We start from the raw sequence: 13,740 nt of genomic DNA, 5'->3' as shown, positions 1-13,740 counted from the left end.
TTGAGATGGGAAACACTCGTGCCAATAACAAAAGGTTATACTGTATATGTGGTTTTGGTAAACATTACAAGATACCTTGACTAGCTCTATCATAACTCAGCCAAATCAATAAAAGTGCAATGGTGAAGTGGATTGGTGGCCTATAGGCCAATCATTAATTGTCCTGATCCGTCTCACTATGTGCTGAATCAAAAGACACTCCTTAGTGATTGAAAAACAAAGAGGTTGTTGTGGAGTTGATTAGAGGTCAGGAGTTTAGCCAAATCAGCACCTTTTAAAAATAACACTACATTTTTCTCATTCGGTAAAAAAAAAATTATTGAACCTAACAAAGAATATTTGATATTTGAAAATAATATTGTCCATTGATTTAGACTAAATCAACAGGTGTTCACATTGTATAATAAATGATCTGATATCATGTGTTCAGTTCTTCAGTGACACACAGAAAAGACTCCCTGACCCGAACAGACTTTGACTTTGTCGGCACGGCGAGAGCTTTAAAAACTTCACCACCACCAACCAGAAGAATCTCCAAGAATGAAAACACGGGGACAAAAAAAGACACAGTTTGGATTTCATGTATTTTCCTACAAGCAAAGGCAATGGTGTTTGGCTTTGTGTGAAGTAAAACAGTAAAATGGGTGTTTGTACCGACCACAATCCAGAATATACACACACAACAAAACTAATCTGCAAATAATCTGGGGCATTTATCTCACATGTCCTTTTGGGTGAATAGTATTGGGAAGGTTGTTGGATGTGACGAATCACTTCTTAAATGTGTCAATAATACCAGCAGGGCTTGGACAACGAGAAAGAACTAATACAATCTGTCAAACAAAACTGTTAAGAGACATCCAACAACCCGCGTCTGAACAAAAGACAGTTTATTGTGGAGCTCACATCAACTGAAAGACACTGTGATAAACAAGGTTAGATCCGATTTACTGAAGTCATAGTGCTTCCGGTAAATCAAGACTAAAATACTTAGTTTTGTTGCAAATGTGTGCTAAAAACCAATCTGAAGACTAAAATTTTGTACGTTTCTTTTGAGTTTGTAACAAAAATAAAATCGGACTATCAAAATAAACAACAATAAACCGCAGCTGGAAGCACTTTGTTGCTCAAGTAAACATAAAATGAATTAAGATCTGAAGGCCACCACCAATTTTCAGCAGCAGTTCACATTCAAGTCTTTTCTTCTTAAATTAAAAAACAATAAGAAGCCGATAGATTCCCAAGTTTTGGCTTGACTTGCACATTAAATGCAGAATGGATGTACATGCGCTTGTAACTCAATAAATTAGATCAACAAACCCGTTACTGAGAATCTTAAGTTTAAAAAAAAAAAAAAGTCGTAATTTGACTTGAAGCCAGTGAGAAATCAAGACTGTAAAATAATGCGTAAGTGTATCATCTTACAAAAACAAAGTTGTAGATTATGTGTAGTCGCTTCAATGTGACTGTACCTACTCCCGAGAATGTGTGAAGGTTTATGTCTTCTTACTGCCGCTACCATTCACCAGCTTCTCTGCAAAACTGACGACTAAAAACGAACTATTCACTTTTTTCTTCCCCTTGGGGAAATTCATTTCACCACATTGACCAATCCCATTTGCAGGGATGCACGGAGGTGCAGCGACATTATGGCGCTCCAGGGGAGCCGATTGGAGTCAAGGGTCAAACAAAAAAAAAAAAGTTACAACTTTCAGACGAAGCCCAACATGTATGGAATTAGATTTATGTACTATCCTGAGCAGGCCGTGTGAAAATCTGTGTACAGTAAAAAATAAAATAAAAATAAAAATTATTCGAGCGAACATCTCACACTGAACACTCAGGATTGTGGCACAAATATAATTCCATAAAAGATGGGGGCAAATATTTAAGACCCCAATATATCCGCTTTGCTGAGCACAAATTAGTCATCTCTCCTTCACCTATAAATAGCTGAAATCCAGTAAGGTTAAAAAGAAAGTAGTTAAAACTCTGTTTACACACACACACACATTAGACTGTGTATAACGGAACCGACCTTAATAGATCAATAAATCAAAAGCCAAACAAAGATTATTTTCACCAGCAGATCAGAGTCAAACTCCATTTGGAATTCCTTTCAAAGTTTGAAAAACTAAATTCGGAGGCGTTAAATTCAATCGTTTTAAAATACTCCTAAAGACTGATGTCTGCACAACGTAAAACCTCTAAACTTCTCGTACAGCCAGTTACAGAATGTGAATCCACGAAGACATTTAGAATGCCTCGGAAAATAAGCCCCGGACCTGGATAAATGTGTGCAAGACTTAAAAATAAGCGTTTTAAAAAACGGGAAAAGTTTTTAATACGAATCAAAAAGGGAATTTCTCCGGGAAGCTGACTCTGACCTGACTGGTGACCGACACCACAGTAATACTACTTCACTACATGTCAGAAGGAGCCACGCGTCAATTGACAACAAGGAAATGTGCAAATTCTTGAACACACGTTGGTTTTCTTGACGATACATTTCACTTTTGAGTGTGCGAGTCTTCGGGCTGTTTGAGCTCTGCACTGTATTTCATAGGCGCGCTGTCGGCTTTGAGCTGCACGTCCACTAAGGTGAAGATTGAAATGACCTGCGGACACAGACAAAGACACCAAGATCCTTTTACTTTAAGCTGGCGGTTTGGAGCCATTAGAACCTAGGAAAACTGTACGAGAGGAACCACCTCATTCAAGTGCTTTACCATTATGCAATCGCTAATTTAGTAGCAGTAGTGTAAAATCTATTATAATGCTGAAGAATTTCTTTAAAAAAAAAATAAATAAATAATGGGTTCAGTGTACAACTACACAACTGTAACACCACAAACGAGCTCAAATGTTGGATCACATCATGTCAGGTGCACATTTTTAAAACTTAAAAGATCTTTTTCAGTGTTTGCGAGTCTCACCTGCTCCACTAGAGGATTCTCCAGGTTTTCCGGGGTCCACAACAAAGTCAGCTCGGATTTCTTTCCCACCTTATGATGGCGGAATGAGTCCAGGCCCGCGATGGACTGAAGGTGGAAACAAATGTTTTTCAACCGTTTTGAAGGAAAAGTGATTGTGACACTGGTTAGTTTCACCGTTTGTCATTTTTTCTTGAATCAACTTTAGTGTAAAACAGCAGTGAAATGACTTGAGTTACTAAACACAAGACAGGTGTCACAGCACAATGACACTGAGTCCACACAAGCATGTCTGAATATAAGAGGAGTCGTCGTTTGGAATCTTATGCAGACCTTGCAGTAGATCCGCTTCTGTACTCCGTATCGGAGAACCAGCACGTCGAAGGACTGATCCAAAACCCCCATCACCATGGCCTCAGAGTCCAGCGGGCCACACTCCTGAGAAGAACCGAAGAAAAGGATAATCTAGTACTGAAGGAAAATTAAAAAGATCATATTTGGTTACATCTCTTCTCAAGCAACACTGATAAAGTGACGTTATTACCAACCCTTTATCACAATGATGCCTTGACTTGCAACCAAAACAACAGGAATGTCAATTCTTCTTCGTTGTGATGATTTACCTTCACAAACACTCCGAAGAAGAGCTCAGAGCTGAGCTCCTGGACTCGCTTCGACACGGTCTTCTTGTCATTACAATGCGACGCCTGTTTCTCCACTTCCGCCGTCGACAGCTGCAAACGTGGCCCGCAGTCTATATGCAAACAATGCAAAAGACAAACAAGCATGGACCTGAGCCAATGGAGCTCACTCACACACGTCACAGAAAACAACAAGACAATCCCTGCAAAACGTCAGGGCGAGGTCCGACTTTTGTTTATTCTGTTGATTCATTTCGTCGTTCAGATACATCTCGCCACACAAGCGTCAAAGTGCGTTGGCGGTCGCCGGTACATACTCAGTGAGGACGCCAGGAGCCGGTGTACGATGACGTCAGCATAGCGTCTGATGGGTGAAGTGAAGTGAGTGTAGAGAGGAACGTTGAGGGCGTAGTGCCTGAAAAGCTTTTCGTCATTCACAAAGCCTGTGCAGAAGTACTGCGCCACCTACGACACAACAAAACAGCCAATAAGAACTACGATGCAGGATCCACAGTAAGCAGCTTTTTTCCCCCTCATTCTGAATGAAGTTGTGTTACAACGAGAGCTTGATAAAACAGACTGAAGTTCAAACAGATCGAACCTGCATCGGTCTGGAGCACATGTGAGTGAGGACTTCTTTTCTGGCACTGCAATACTCGTCGTCGCCGAGAGTGGTGTTGAGAGTCTTCTGCACGTTGAAAAAGTTAAGAGGAGGAATTCACTCATATGCACTTTTCAGATGAGCGATAAGTATCTGAAAACCTATTAAAGTGTGTCCCCGACTGATCGGATCCTAAAATGTGTTTAGTCACTGTGAGAGGATCCTGTTTACTCCCGGTTGTCAGATTCTTCTGGTCATGTAATCAGATCATTGTCGTTTAAAAACTCTTCGGAAATGTGATAGTTGATGAAGCCCAGCTTACATTTTATTTTATTTTTTTAAATTGAATGTGAATCCTTTCTGACTAGACGCCTGGTGACGGAGGTCTACTTCCTGTTATTTTCCAAAACATTCAGTCTCATCGTGTTGCACATGGCAACACCTTCGATCTTAATGATGGTTGTGTTGAGAGTTTTCATTTGACTCATATTTGTTTGCCAGTCACGTTGAAACAATGTCACTTTTCTTTTTTTTAACGACATAAGCAGATGTATAAGAACAAAAATAATGTCCGATGAAAAGATATTGAGGAAAACTCGAGGCATGCCTAACAGATAATCAACCAGATTTTTACTGTGCATGTAAACAAGCCGTGACTCTTAATAAGAGAAACCTACAAAAAAACTAAAATGTGTTGAAAGTATTTCTGAAGACAGAGACTTTGTGCCACATGTGCAGCGCGGGTACTGACGTGCAGCGCTGCCGAAGACGACAGGTCGATGTCGATGCCGAGCTGGTCACACAGCTCCTGCAGCTCGTCCACCATCTTGGCTCTGGGTGGAGGATGCCGTCTGAGCAGAGCCAAGTCTGGGAATTTGCGACGGATGTGGTGGGCTGTGGCAATGTTAGCGAGTAGCATGAACTCCTCCACCAACCTAGAGAAGAGTTTGGTGGTGATGAATGATCAAATTAACAATCTCTGGAACGAGAAACCATGAGATTTGATGGAGCTAAAACATTTTAAATGAATAAAAGAAGGATTTAGTGCTCACTTGTTACTGTCTCTGTACTGGTAAACAAAGCAGCCTTGAGGCATCATCGTCTCTTTGTCCAGGGTGAATGAAAGTTTTAGCTGAGTAAACAAAAAAAAAACGGGGGAGAAAAAAGTATGACTACTAAAGAAAACCCATCTGACACAGCTGTGAAACAAACATTCAACAGATCATAAAAACACACAATAATCCGGGTAAAGGCTCCACGATATTCCCTTTTTATGTACACAATGGGAGACCGGCCGACATGTAAATGAGGACTAACCTGGTCCAGTCTGAGGGCTCCCCCGGAAAAGCGCTGAGCTCTTAGGTTTTTGGCAATGGCGTGCAGATTGAGCACAGCTTGGTGTATCTCATCAATCGGGTGTACGGGGTCCACAGGTGGCAGCTCCTCAGCAGAGAAAAGCTTCTCGGGGGCTTCGATCATGCTCTGAGCGTGGTCATAACTCAACTTCACACAGGAGCGGATGACTGAGCGCCCGAACCACTCACTCAGGATCTGAAGGGAATTAGAGGACCCCGGCTCAATCAATCATCGGCTAAAGCCTCCTCCCCCGCTGTGAACTCTTCACTGGATGCGGCTTTCAGAAATTCATGAATTTTATATGAACACACCTTTCCCTCGGGAGTGATTTTCCAAATGACGGAGAAAGTGAGCCTGTCGACGAGCGGGTTCAGACTGCACAGCTCCTCACACAGCAGGCGGGGCAACATGGGGATCACCTGCAGAGCCACACAAGTGCGAGAGAACCAGCGGCCAGGGTTGAACGGGTCAGCTAACAATGAACTGAGAAATCTTGATCCAGGATTAATGGAAGCAACACCAACCTTTTGAACCATGTAAACACTAGTAGCTCTCTGGCTGGCCAGAGTATCCAAAGCGTCACCCTGCTCCACAAAGTAACTCACATCCGCGATGTGAACGCCCACCTCAAAGTTGCCTGTGTCAGGAAGAAAAACGACTAAGAAACATAATCCAAAAACAAGGCACCCATTCCTGGAGACATTGGCAACATGACATGTAACTAGGAACCACTTTATAGATCTTTATTTGGATTAAAAATAGGTTATTTGTTTTCCTTCAAAATTGATTTGATTGAATACCGACTTATAAGATGCTCCTCTTTGTCTCCATCTGGTGCTGGGTCAAAACTACACACTTCCTGATTTTGAAAATAAAAGGTTCAAAGATGTATCTCGCAGGAGGACTCCCAACTTCACAATTTCCACATGCAGCCATATGAAACAGCATAAGTATAATAATAATAACGTTGGTTTTGAAAACCGGGGATCATCATTAACAGTGAGCATGTGACAGCAGTTTACCGTCTGAGAGTCGTTGACAGGACAGGGCATCGTCCAGGTCTCTGGCAGTCGAAGGGTCAATTGTGAAGATGCACTCTTCCCTAAAAATCATAAACAGTGTTTTGTGAAATCTTCGGCAGAATACAGTCTGACTGGTCAGTCATCGCTAAGAGAGCGATGGAATCTTATAGAAAATTGTTCATCTAAGTGGAGGTAAAAATGATTATGTACCTGTGGTAAAAACATTTTCTACTAGATGAAGCACTTTGTACTGAAGATGCACTTATTCCTTGCTTTTCACTTCTAAAACCCCAGAACAACATAACATCTGTATCACTTTGTTGGCTGATGTAGGTTCCTGGCGGTTGAAGAGTCAAAGTCCTACCTCAGGTCTCTCCTCTTCATCATCTCCTCAGGCGGGATGGTCCAGGGAAGGTTCCTGGGGAGGCAGCCCAACACCTCATCTGAGAACTCGGAGAAATCGACGTTGTACTCGGTCAGGATGCCCTCCGTCTCCGGCTCGATTTCTCCAGCTTGACCCAGCGTTTTAGAGAGCCGACTGAAACATCAGGAGGATGAGCACGTTTTACAAAGCAGGGCATTTTTGGCACCTGCGTCGGATTCCAGATGTGAGACTAACCCGTCTGCGAAGCTGCTGTCAGCGGCCCAGTTGGTGATGCGGCAGATGAACAAGGTGCCGGCGAAGTCGTCTGGTCGAAAGCGGAAGTTGTCGGGGCAGTCGCTGAGGGGAATGTTAATCCGTGGGACCCGGTGGTCGACAGGGGAGAACTTGGCGAAGGGCTTGTCCGGGAGAAACTTCAGGAAGCCAGTAACTGCTCTCGAGTGCTTCTTCTCAACAATGTACACCACCTGGCAGACAAGAGGTTACGAGATAAAAATGCTGTAAGCCTTCATTTTTTTTCAGCAGAAGAGCAACAATTTACTGCTAAAATTTTACTTTTCCAAATGCTTATAATGCAAGCTTTACTTTCTCAAGTGAGCTCAGATTTTAGCTGTACTTAATCAAGTTGTTTCACTTCGCTGACTCCAAGTTATCCTCAGAAATACTTATTTGCAAAGAAGCCCCCTCCTTGCAGCCCAAACACACAAGACAATTCTGCACTTATTCTTTCATTCTGAACAGAAAAAAACTTTGCATTTGTGTGGTTGGATTTTTTTTCCCCAGAAATATTTGGGAAAAAACTAAAGAGTTGTGCATAAATCTTACCTTAGCAGTCTTCTGCACTACTTCCCCATTGTGTTGAGGGACTGAGGGCTCTTCCAACGATTTCCTGGCTGTTAACAGATTGAAGAAAGAAAAAAAAATAAATATATATATATATATATATAAATAATGAATAATACATAGTGGAGCCTTCATAAGCACTATCCTAATAATGATGATGGTTTGCGTCAGTTATTGTTCACCTGCATCAGTGAGAGTGAGATTCTGACATCTGCTGACGGGTTCATCATTGCTGCGACACTGACCTACTGCGTTAACATCAGAGCCCTGCGGACGCTCCGCCTTCCTCTGACCCGTCTTCATGCGTTCAGTCTGGAGCTCTGACTCGCTGACTTCTTCACAGTCCGACTTCACAACCTGGAGAGACCAACGTTCACCACCGACACTTCGTGTGCAATTTGCTGTAAACTGTCGCATCAGTGGAGGACTCTGACTCTGAAACCCAAACGGCCACTCCAGTCACCTTTTGAAAACAGAAACGCGAGAAGAGTTTACCTTCCACTGCTCTCGAGGGAGGATCTGCACCACCACTATGTCTCCATTCAACGCTCTGTTACGAGCTTCAATCCCTTCAAGAAATATATCCGGAGTGTCATCCTGAAAAAAAATTTCGAAAATGATCAGTCTGATCAATCAGAGGTGAAATAAAAAACACTGAAGGCAGGTTTTACAAACTCACAGGAGATGGAATGAAAGCCTCTTGGTATTTCTTAGGGTTGATTCTGAGTTGACCCTGTAGAGGAACCATGCAGGTGTCAGAAGTGTTCCGACAGCTTGATCACTGCTACTGTACAAGGTGTTCATACCTGAAGGAGTTCTCCTCTTTTGAGACCATGAGAAACCTCCTCAGCAGTCATGTAGGACTCAAACAGTTGTTTTTTTGACCCTCGGCCTCCTTTGTTCTTATTCTTGTCTGAAGGGGGATCGGCAGCAAACAAAAATAAAGAAAGAAAGAAAGAGAAAGTCACAGATTTATGTCATCATAATTAGAGGTGTTATTGTAAATTCACTCCCTAATACTAAAGTACAACTTACCACTGGGCTGCTGCAGTTTACCATCTGCACTCTTTTTTTCGGCAGTGTGATTCAGGGGTAGATTGTTCTTCGCCTTGGACTTTTCCTGTTCCTGCCCACTTGCTGGTGTCCACACACCGACAAGTGGGTCTGGCTCTTTAGAGGCAATATCCTTGTCCTTGGCTTTCTTTTGTTGTTTCTGGTGTTTTTTCGCATTTGTAGGTGTTAAAGTGGCAAGCTCCTCGCCAGACTCGATGTCTCCATCATGGCTGGTGGTGGTGTCTCTTCTCGGTCCCCGTCTCTGCCTGTCAGTCACACCCGGCTTCCTCTCACAGTCGTCCAGGGCGCCCTGAAGGCTTAACTTCTCCATGTACAGACAGAGTGAGCTCTCCTCTTCTTTGTTCTTCATGGAGGATGGAGAGAAATCACTGGAGTCAGAGAAATCATAAAACACTTGGTCCCTTTGTCGCTGCGGTGTGTTCAGCCTATCACTTTGGGTTTTGAGTCCTGGACCAGGTCCGTTTCCCTCCCGCTGCAATGAGTCCTTAGCACACTGCTCCAGATAGGAGGTGAACCTGCTGCTGCAGTGCTGGCTAAGAAGTCTGGCATAGGCATCTTTCTGAGGAGGATGAGCACTCAGTTTATTCTGACTGTGCTTTGGATCGCGATTCTTTGGATTGACCCTCTTGGGCTGCTGTGGAGAATCCATAAGGGGAGAAGGTGCTTCCTCTGAGAAGACAAAACAAAACACAAAAACCCCTGTCATTCAAGCATGAATCAACAATAAATGACACGTGAACCCAACATCACTGAACACTGAAACAGGGCAGAAACAACCTCGAACATGTAACATGGGGCAACTGAAAGTAACTTGGATTATTATTGTGATTGCGCTTCTTAAAGGTTATCGATTAAAATCATTTACCAAAACAGACATAACCGGGTTGTCACCGTCACCACGTTATGTCAGTTGATTACTGCCCCAGAAAACAAAAGCTAATTCAAGATATTTGTCGTAATGTCACAATAAGCCGTTTGTGCGAACAACAGCTAAAGGCTAACTATCGTTAACTGACAATTATTAGCTGATGCTAAGCTAATGGTATCTTAAACACGGCAGGTGCTCCTTTAACCTCTGCCAGCGACTTTCCTGAAAAATAGACCACGACGTCGATCACATCAAACAACTCGGAGGTGAACATCAAGACTGTCAGAGCACCATTTTTGAACATTACCTTTAAAACTGCGATGCAAGTTAAATAGCGTCTAACTTAGCTGGTGCGTTCACGCGCTGTCTGTCGTCACGAAAGCTTCAAGTCATGTTGCATTTGAAGGCTGTCGGAAATTCCAGTTTTTGAAAAAAAAAAAGAAAAAAGAAAAACTAAAACTTTATTGAACAAACATGAAAATCGAAGAGCAAGACGTCAACGTATGCAAGGTAATAAGACATTTTTAAAAAAGTACATCAATGAAGATAGAAAACACGTGAACCTATAAATACATATTTTCTTCAATTTTCAAGAGCTTTATGCTTTGATGTTTGTTTGTTTTAGTTTGTTTTAAGTAGATGCAATACTACTTACTACTTAATAATACATAATAATACTTACAGCACATAACAGTGTACAGATTACAATAGAATAGAATAGAATAGAATAGAATAGAATAGAATAGAATATTTGTCCTTGTGTGTAATAGAATGAAACTGAAGGCTCTGCTCCCCTTTAGATTGATAAAGTGCATTCTTCTTCTTGTTCTTCTTGTTCTTCTTGTTCTTCTTGTTCTTCTTGTTCTTGTTCTTCTTGTTCTTGTTCTTGTTCTTGTTCTTGTTCTTGTTCTTGTTCTTGTTCTTGTTCTTCTTCTTCTTCTTCTTCTTCTTCTTCTTCTTCTTCTTCTTCTTCTTCTTATGATTATTGTTATTATTATTATTATTATTATTATTATTATTATTATTATTATTATTATTATTATTATTATTATTATTATTATTATTATTATTATTATTATTATTACTATTATTATTATAAACACTTGAATTAATTCTTAAAACATAATTGATTGCTCAGACCTTCCATTGGACAATATATTTGACTTATTTTGTTAAGTTTATCTTAATAAAGCTTTTACTTTATTTGTTCTCCTTTTTAAGCCTTTCTTAGTTGCACTCTTTTAACATTTTTCATAATCCTAATCACTTAAGAATAAGATCTTTATTACCTTGATTGCCTTGTTTGAATGTGTTTCCTTTATTTCCTTGTAAAGAAATGTCTGAATGCTGCTATATAAATATATTTCCCTTGACTACCAGTAAAAAATGAATGTAAATAAATTACCAATATACTTGGGCTATTTGACTTAACTAAGCCCTGGGCCTAACAAAGCTTTGGGCACCAACTATAGAGAGTCAGTCATTTTCTACCACCAAAATGAGTGCAACAAATCAGCATGCACTTTGATGATTTAATAGTGTTACACCTCGAGATGGCAGCAAAGACAACATTTTGCTATTTAATTAAATGGCGACATTCAGCTTGTGTTAGTAGTACGCGTTAAATCAATGTATCATCATTTATAAGGTATAGCATAACCCCAGTCAAAACAGTCCGTTCTATGTCGTGGAAAGGAGAGAAAGAAACTAAAGCAGAGAGAGAGAGATGTTTGTTTGATGTTTGTTTGTCAATGTGTGCAGGCAGTAATTTACAAGATGAACAGATCTAAGATATCAGGATAAAAATATGGGTTGGAGATTCTCATCTTCTATCTGACAAGCTGATTTCACACCTGTCTGTTCACGCTTCCCTTCCCGTCTCTTCTGCAAGACGTCTTATGAAGGCTTTTCCCCGTGCACGCACACACACACATGCACACGTTTCTCAGTGCAATTCCCCAGGGAGAGCTTTTTGAGACAACACAAGCTGGATGTGTATGTGTGCAGTCAGAGGAGGCTTTCAGATCTCTGTGGGTATAATGTAAATGAGGCTGTCATGTCTCAGCTTGATGGGGGCCCTGGATTTTGCACGGCACCTACGTTCATGTACACAAACACCTTTAGGGTAGTGGGTGTAATTTAATTTATTTAAAATGTTGCATGATTAAAAGGCCACAGTCTCTCTTCAATTCTCACCAAACATCACGACAACTTGAGTTTTATAGGATCACTGAACAGTGACACATGTTAGCCCATTGTTTCTCAGCTTCTAACCCCTACGTCAAGCTTCCTTTCTCGGTGATAACAACACAGTGCACATATTTTCTGACATTTCAGTGAGACTATGTAGACTGAAACATCTGGTCGCTATATCTAATCCACCTGTGCAGTATTGTTTGCAAAACAGAAAGGATACGATTCATTATGTGAATTAATTAAGTCTCACCTGCTGTTGCGCTATTAGTCATAACTCATAGTCTGCTTTCCTACAGATGGGTGTTTTTGGAATAACACTGTCATTAAATCAGTTTTCCCCTGAGCTAAAAGAAAGTATACATATTTAGTCAACCAGCCAGGACAAATACCAGTTACTGAAGGGCTTATAAGCATGGGAGGGCTTTTTCTAAACTTGATGTATTTGGTTTGTGGCAGGGGGGAATAAAAAGGAAGAAAACACTAAAACACTGAGAAAAAAAAAAATCACATATTTCATCAACACTTGGCAAGCAATATTATCACACTGTGCACTTGGGCAATTGATCTGAAACATTCTGATGATATTTACTGATTAAAAAAAAGTTTTTTTGAATAGCATCGTTGGAGAAATTGTCTCATTTTTGGCAGAGTGCACCTTGGGAAATTAGCACGGCAACAGTTTTCAGCCGCCTTTTTCATCTTTATCAGGTGGCTGCTGTTGATCTGCCAGCCAGAGCATTGGCATTTAGCTGTGACTGATTCTACGGGGAGGAAAGAGGGTCTCTTCACTAAAGATAGAACTGTAGCAGAATCGTTATGTTTGTAAATTTGCATTTCGGAGGCCTGCTTCCATTTCACACCACCAGAAAACTGTTTGCTTTGACTCAGAATTAACCCCATTGGGAAACAGAACACGAGCATCACAGATTTCCTACATCCCAACTGCTCCATCCAGCTATTCTGAGGCAGCCTGTCAAAAGACGAAATGTGAGTTCATCTCCACCTCAAACACATCTTAAAGAAGTTATTAACCACACATTTCAGCAATTCTTACTGTGCTGCTATTTACTATACAGCAACCAAAGTCCCCAAAAGTTTGGACTCTTTCCTAAACTACTGCTCTAAGTCAAATGTGTCCAAACTTTGCAAGTCCTGTGACTCCTGGTTCATTTTAATTGACATCCAGCAAACAATGCTAGGAAGGTCACTTCTCAGTAAAAGCAGATTAAGTCATTAGTTTAAGAGAGGGACAATTTCCCACTCAGAGAGCTCTGATGTTCCTTATAGTGTCAGTGGTTGGCGTTGTGGAGAAAACCGATGAGCTGAAGTGACTATCAATCAAAGATGATGGAGATCACATATATTACACAGAGATGTTTCATGAAATCAACACGAGCTCAGAGAAAGTAATTCAATGTCCATGACCTGTGATGCTACTTCAATTCTGAGGTTTTCTCAAAGTCTATTCATCCATCTGCCAGTATTATGTCTATCTCATCTGTACATGTTGTATATTATCAGCGGTTGTTTGGTCAGCCATAGAGAAGTGTACTCTTCTTATAACTGGAGAGTGCTCAGTGAGCCCATCACCGAGGGACAGATATCAGTGGGGTTTCAAAGCTTCCGATAGGAGAATCAAATTAACATGATATAAACTGAAATAAAGTGAAAATCATCGACAGTGAGCACAGGGGGAAATATGTGTCAAAAAAAAAATGAAGCCCTTGGTATTAGGCAGTGTGATTGTAACAACAGACTGCTTCTCTGCAAATTGCACGTATGCTCCATGATATATGTGCACAAATATTGAACTAGGAGTGATGT

At 41.0% G+C, this 13,740-nt stretch overlaps 1 protein-coding gene across 2 annotated transcripts; it reads right to left on the bottom strand.

Annotated features, from left to right (window-relative positions):
- Window positions 1-565: 565 nt before the first annotated feature.
- On the bottom strand, window positions 566-10,118 carry dis3l2 (DIS3 like 3'-5' exoribonuclease 2). 2 transcript variants are annotated; one of them, XM_080459341.1, is made up of 21 exons: window positions 10,028-10,118; window positions 8,814-9,521; window positions 8,585-8,691; window positions 8,458-8,511; window positions 8,274-8,375; window positions 7,961-8,135; window positions 7,761-7,828; window positions 7,173-7,402; window positions 6,918-7,091; window positions 6,554-6,633; window positions 6,056-6,168; window positions 5,843-5,950; window positions 5,493-5,726; window positions 5,228-5,307; window positions 4,927-5,110; window positions 4,176-4,262; window positions 3,892-4,039; window positions 3,557-3,687; window positions 3,267-3,371; window positions 2,937-3,041; window positions 566-2,618 (listed from the first exon to the last, which is right to left on the bottom strand). In XM_080459341.1, the coding sequence occupies exons 2-21, from the start codon at window positions 9,499-9,501 to the stop codon at window positions 2,511-2,513; spliced, it is 3,081 nt and encodes a 1,026-aa protein (XP_080315467.1). In that variant the 5' UTR covers window positions 9,502-9,521; window positions 10,028-10,118; the 3' UTR covers window positions 566-2,510. The 2 variants fall into 2 exon arrangements, with proteins under 2 accessions (XP_080315467.1, XP_080315468.1); XM_080459342.1 differs by having other exon boundaries at window positions 8,024-8,135; window positions 10,028-10,103.
- Window positions 10,119-13,740: the final 3,622 nt, after the last annotated feature.

Source organism: Lipophrys pholis (assembly GCF_963383615.2).
Source record: "Lipophrys pholis genome assembly, chromosome: 1".
In the NCBI taxonomy this organism is placed as follows: Eukaryota; Metazoa; Chordata; class Actinopteri; order Blenniiformes; family Blenniidae; genus Lipophrys; species Lipophrys pholis.
This window is presented reverse-complemented; position numbering and strand designations above follow the sequence as displayed.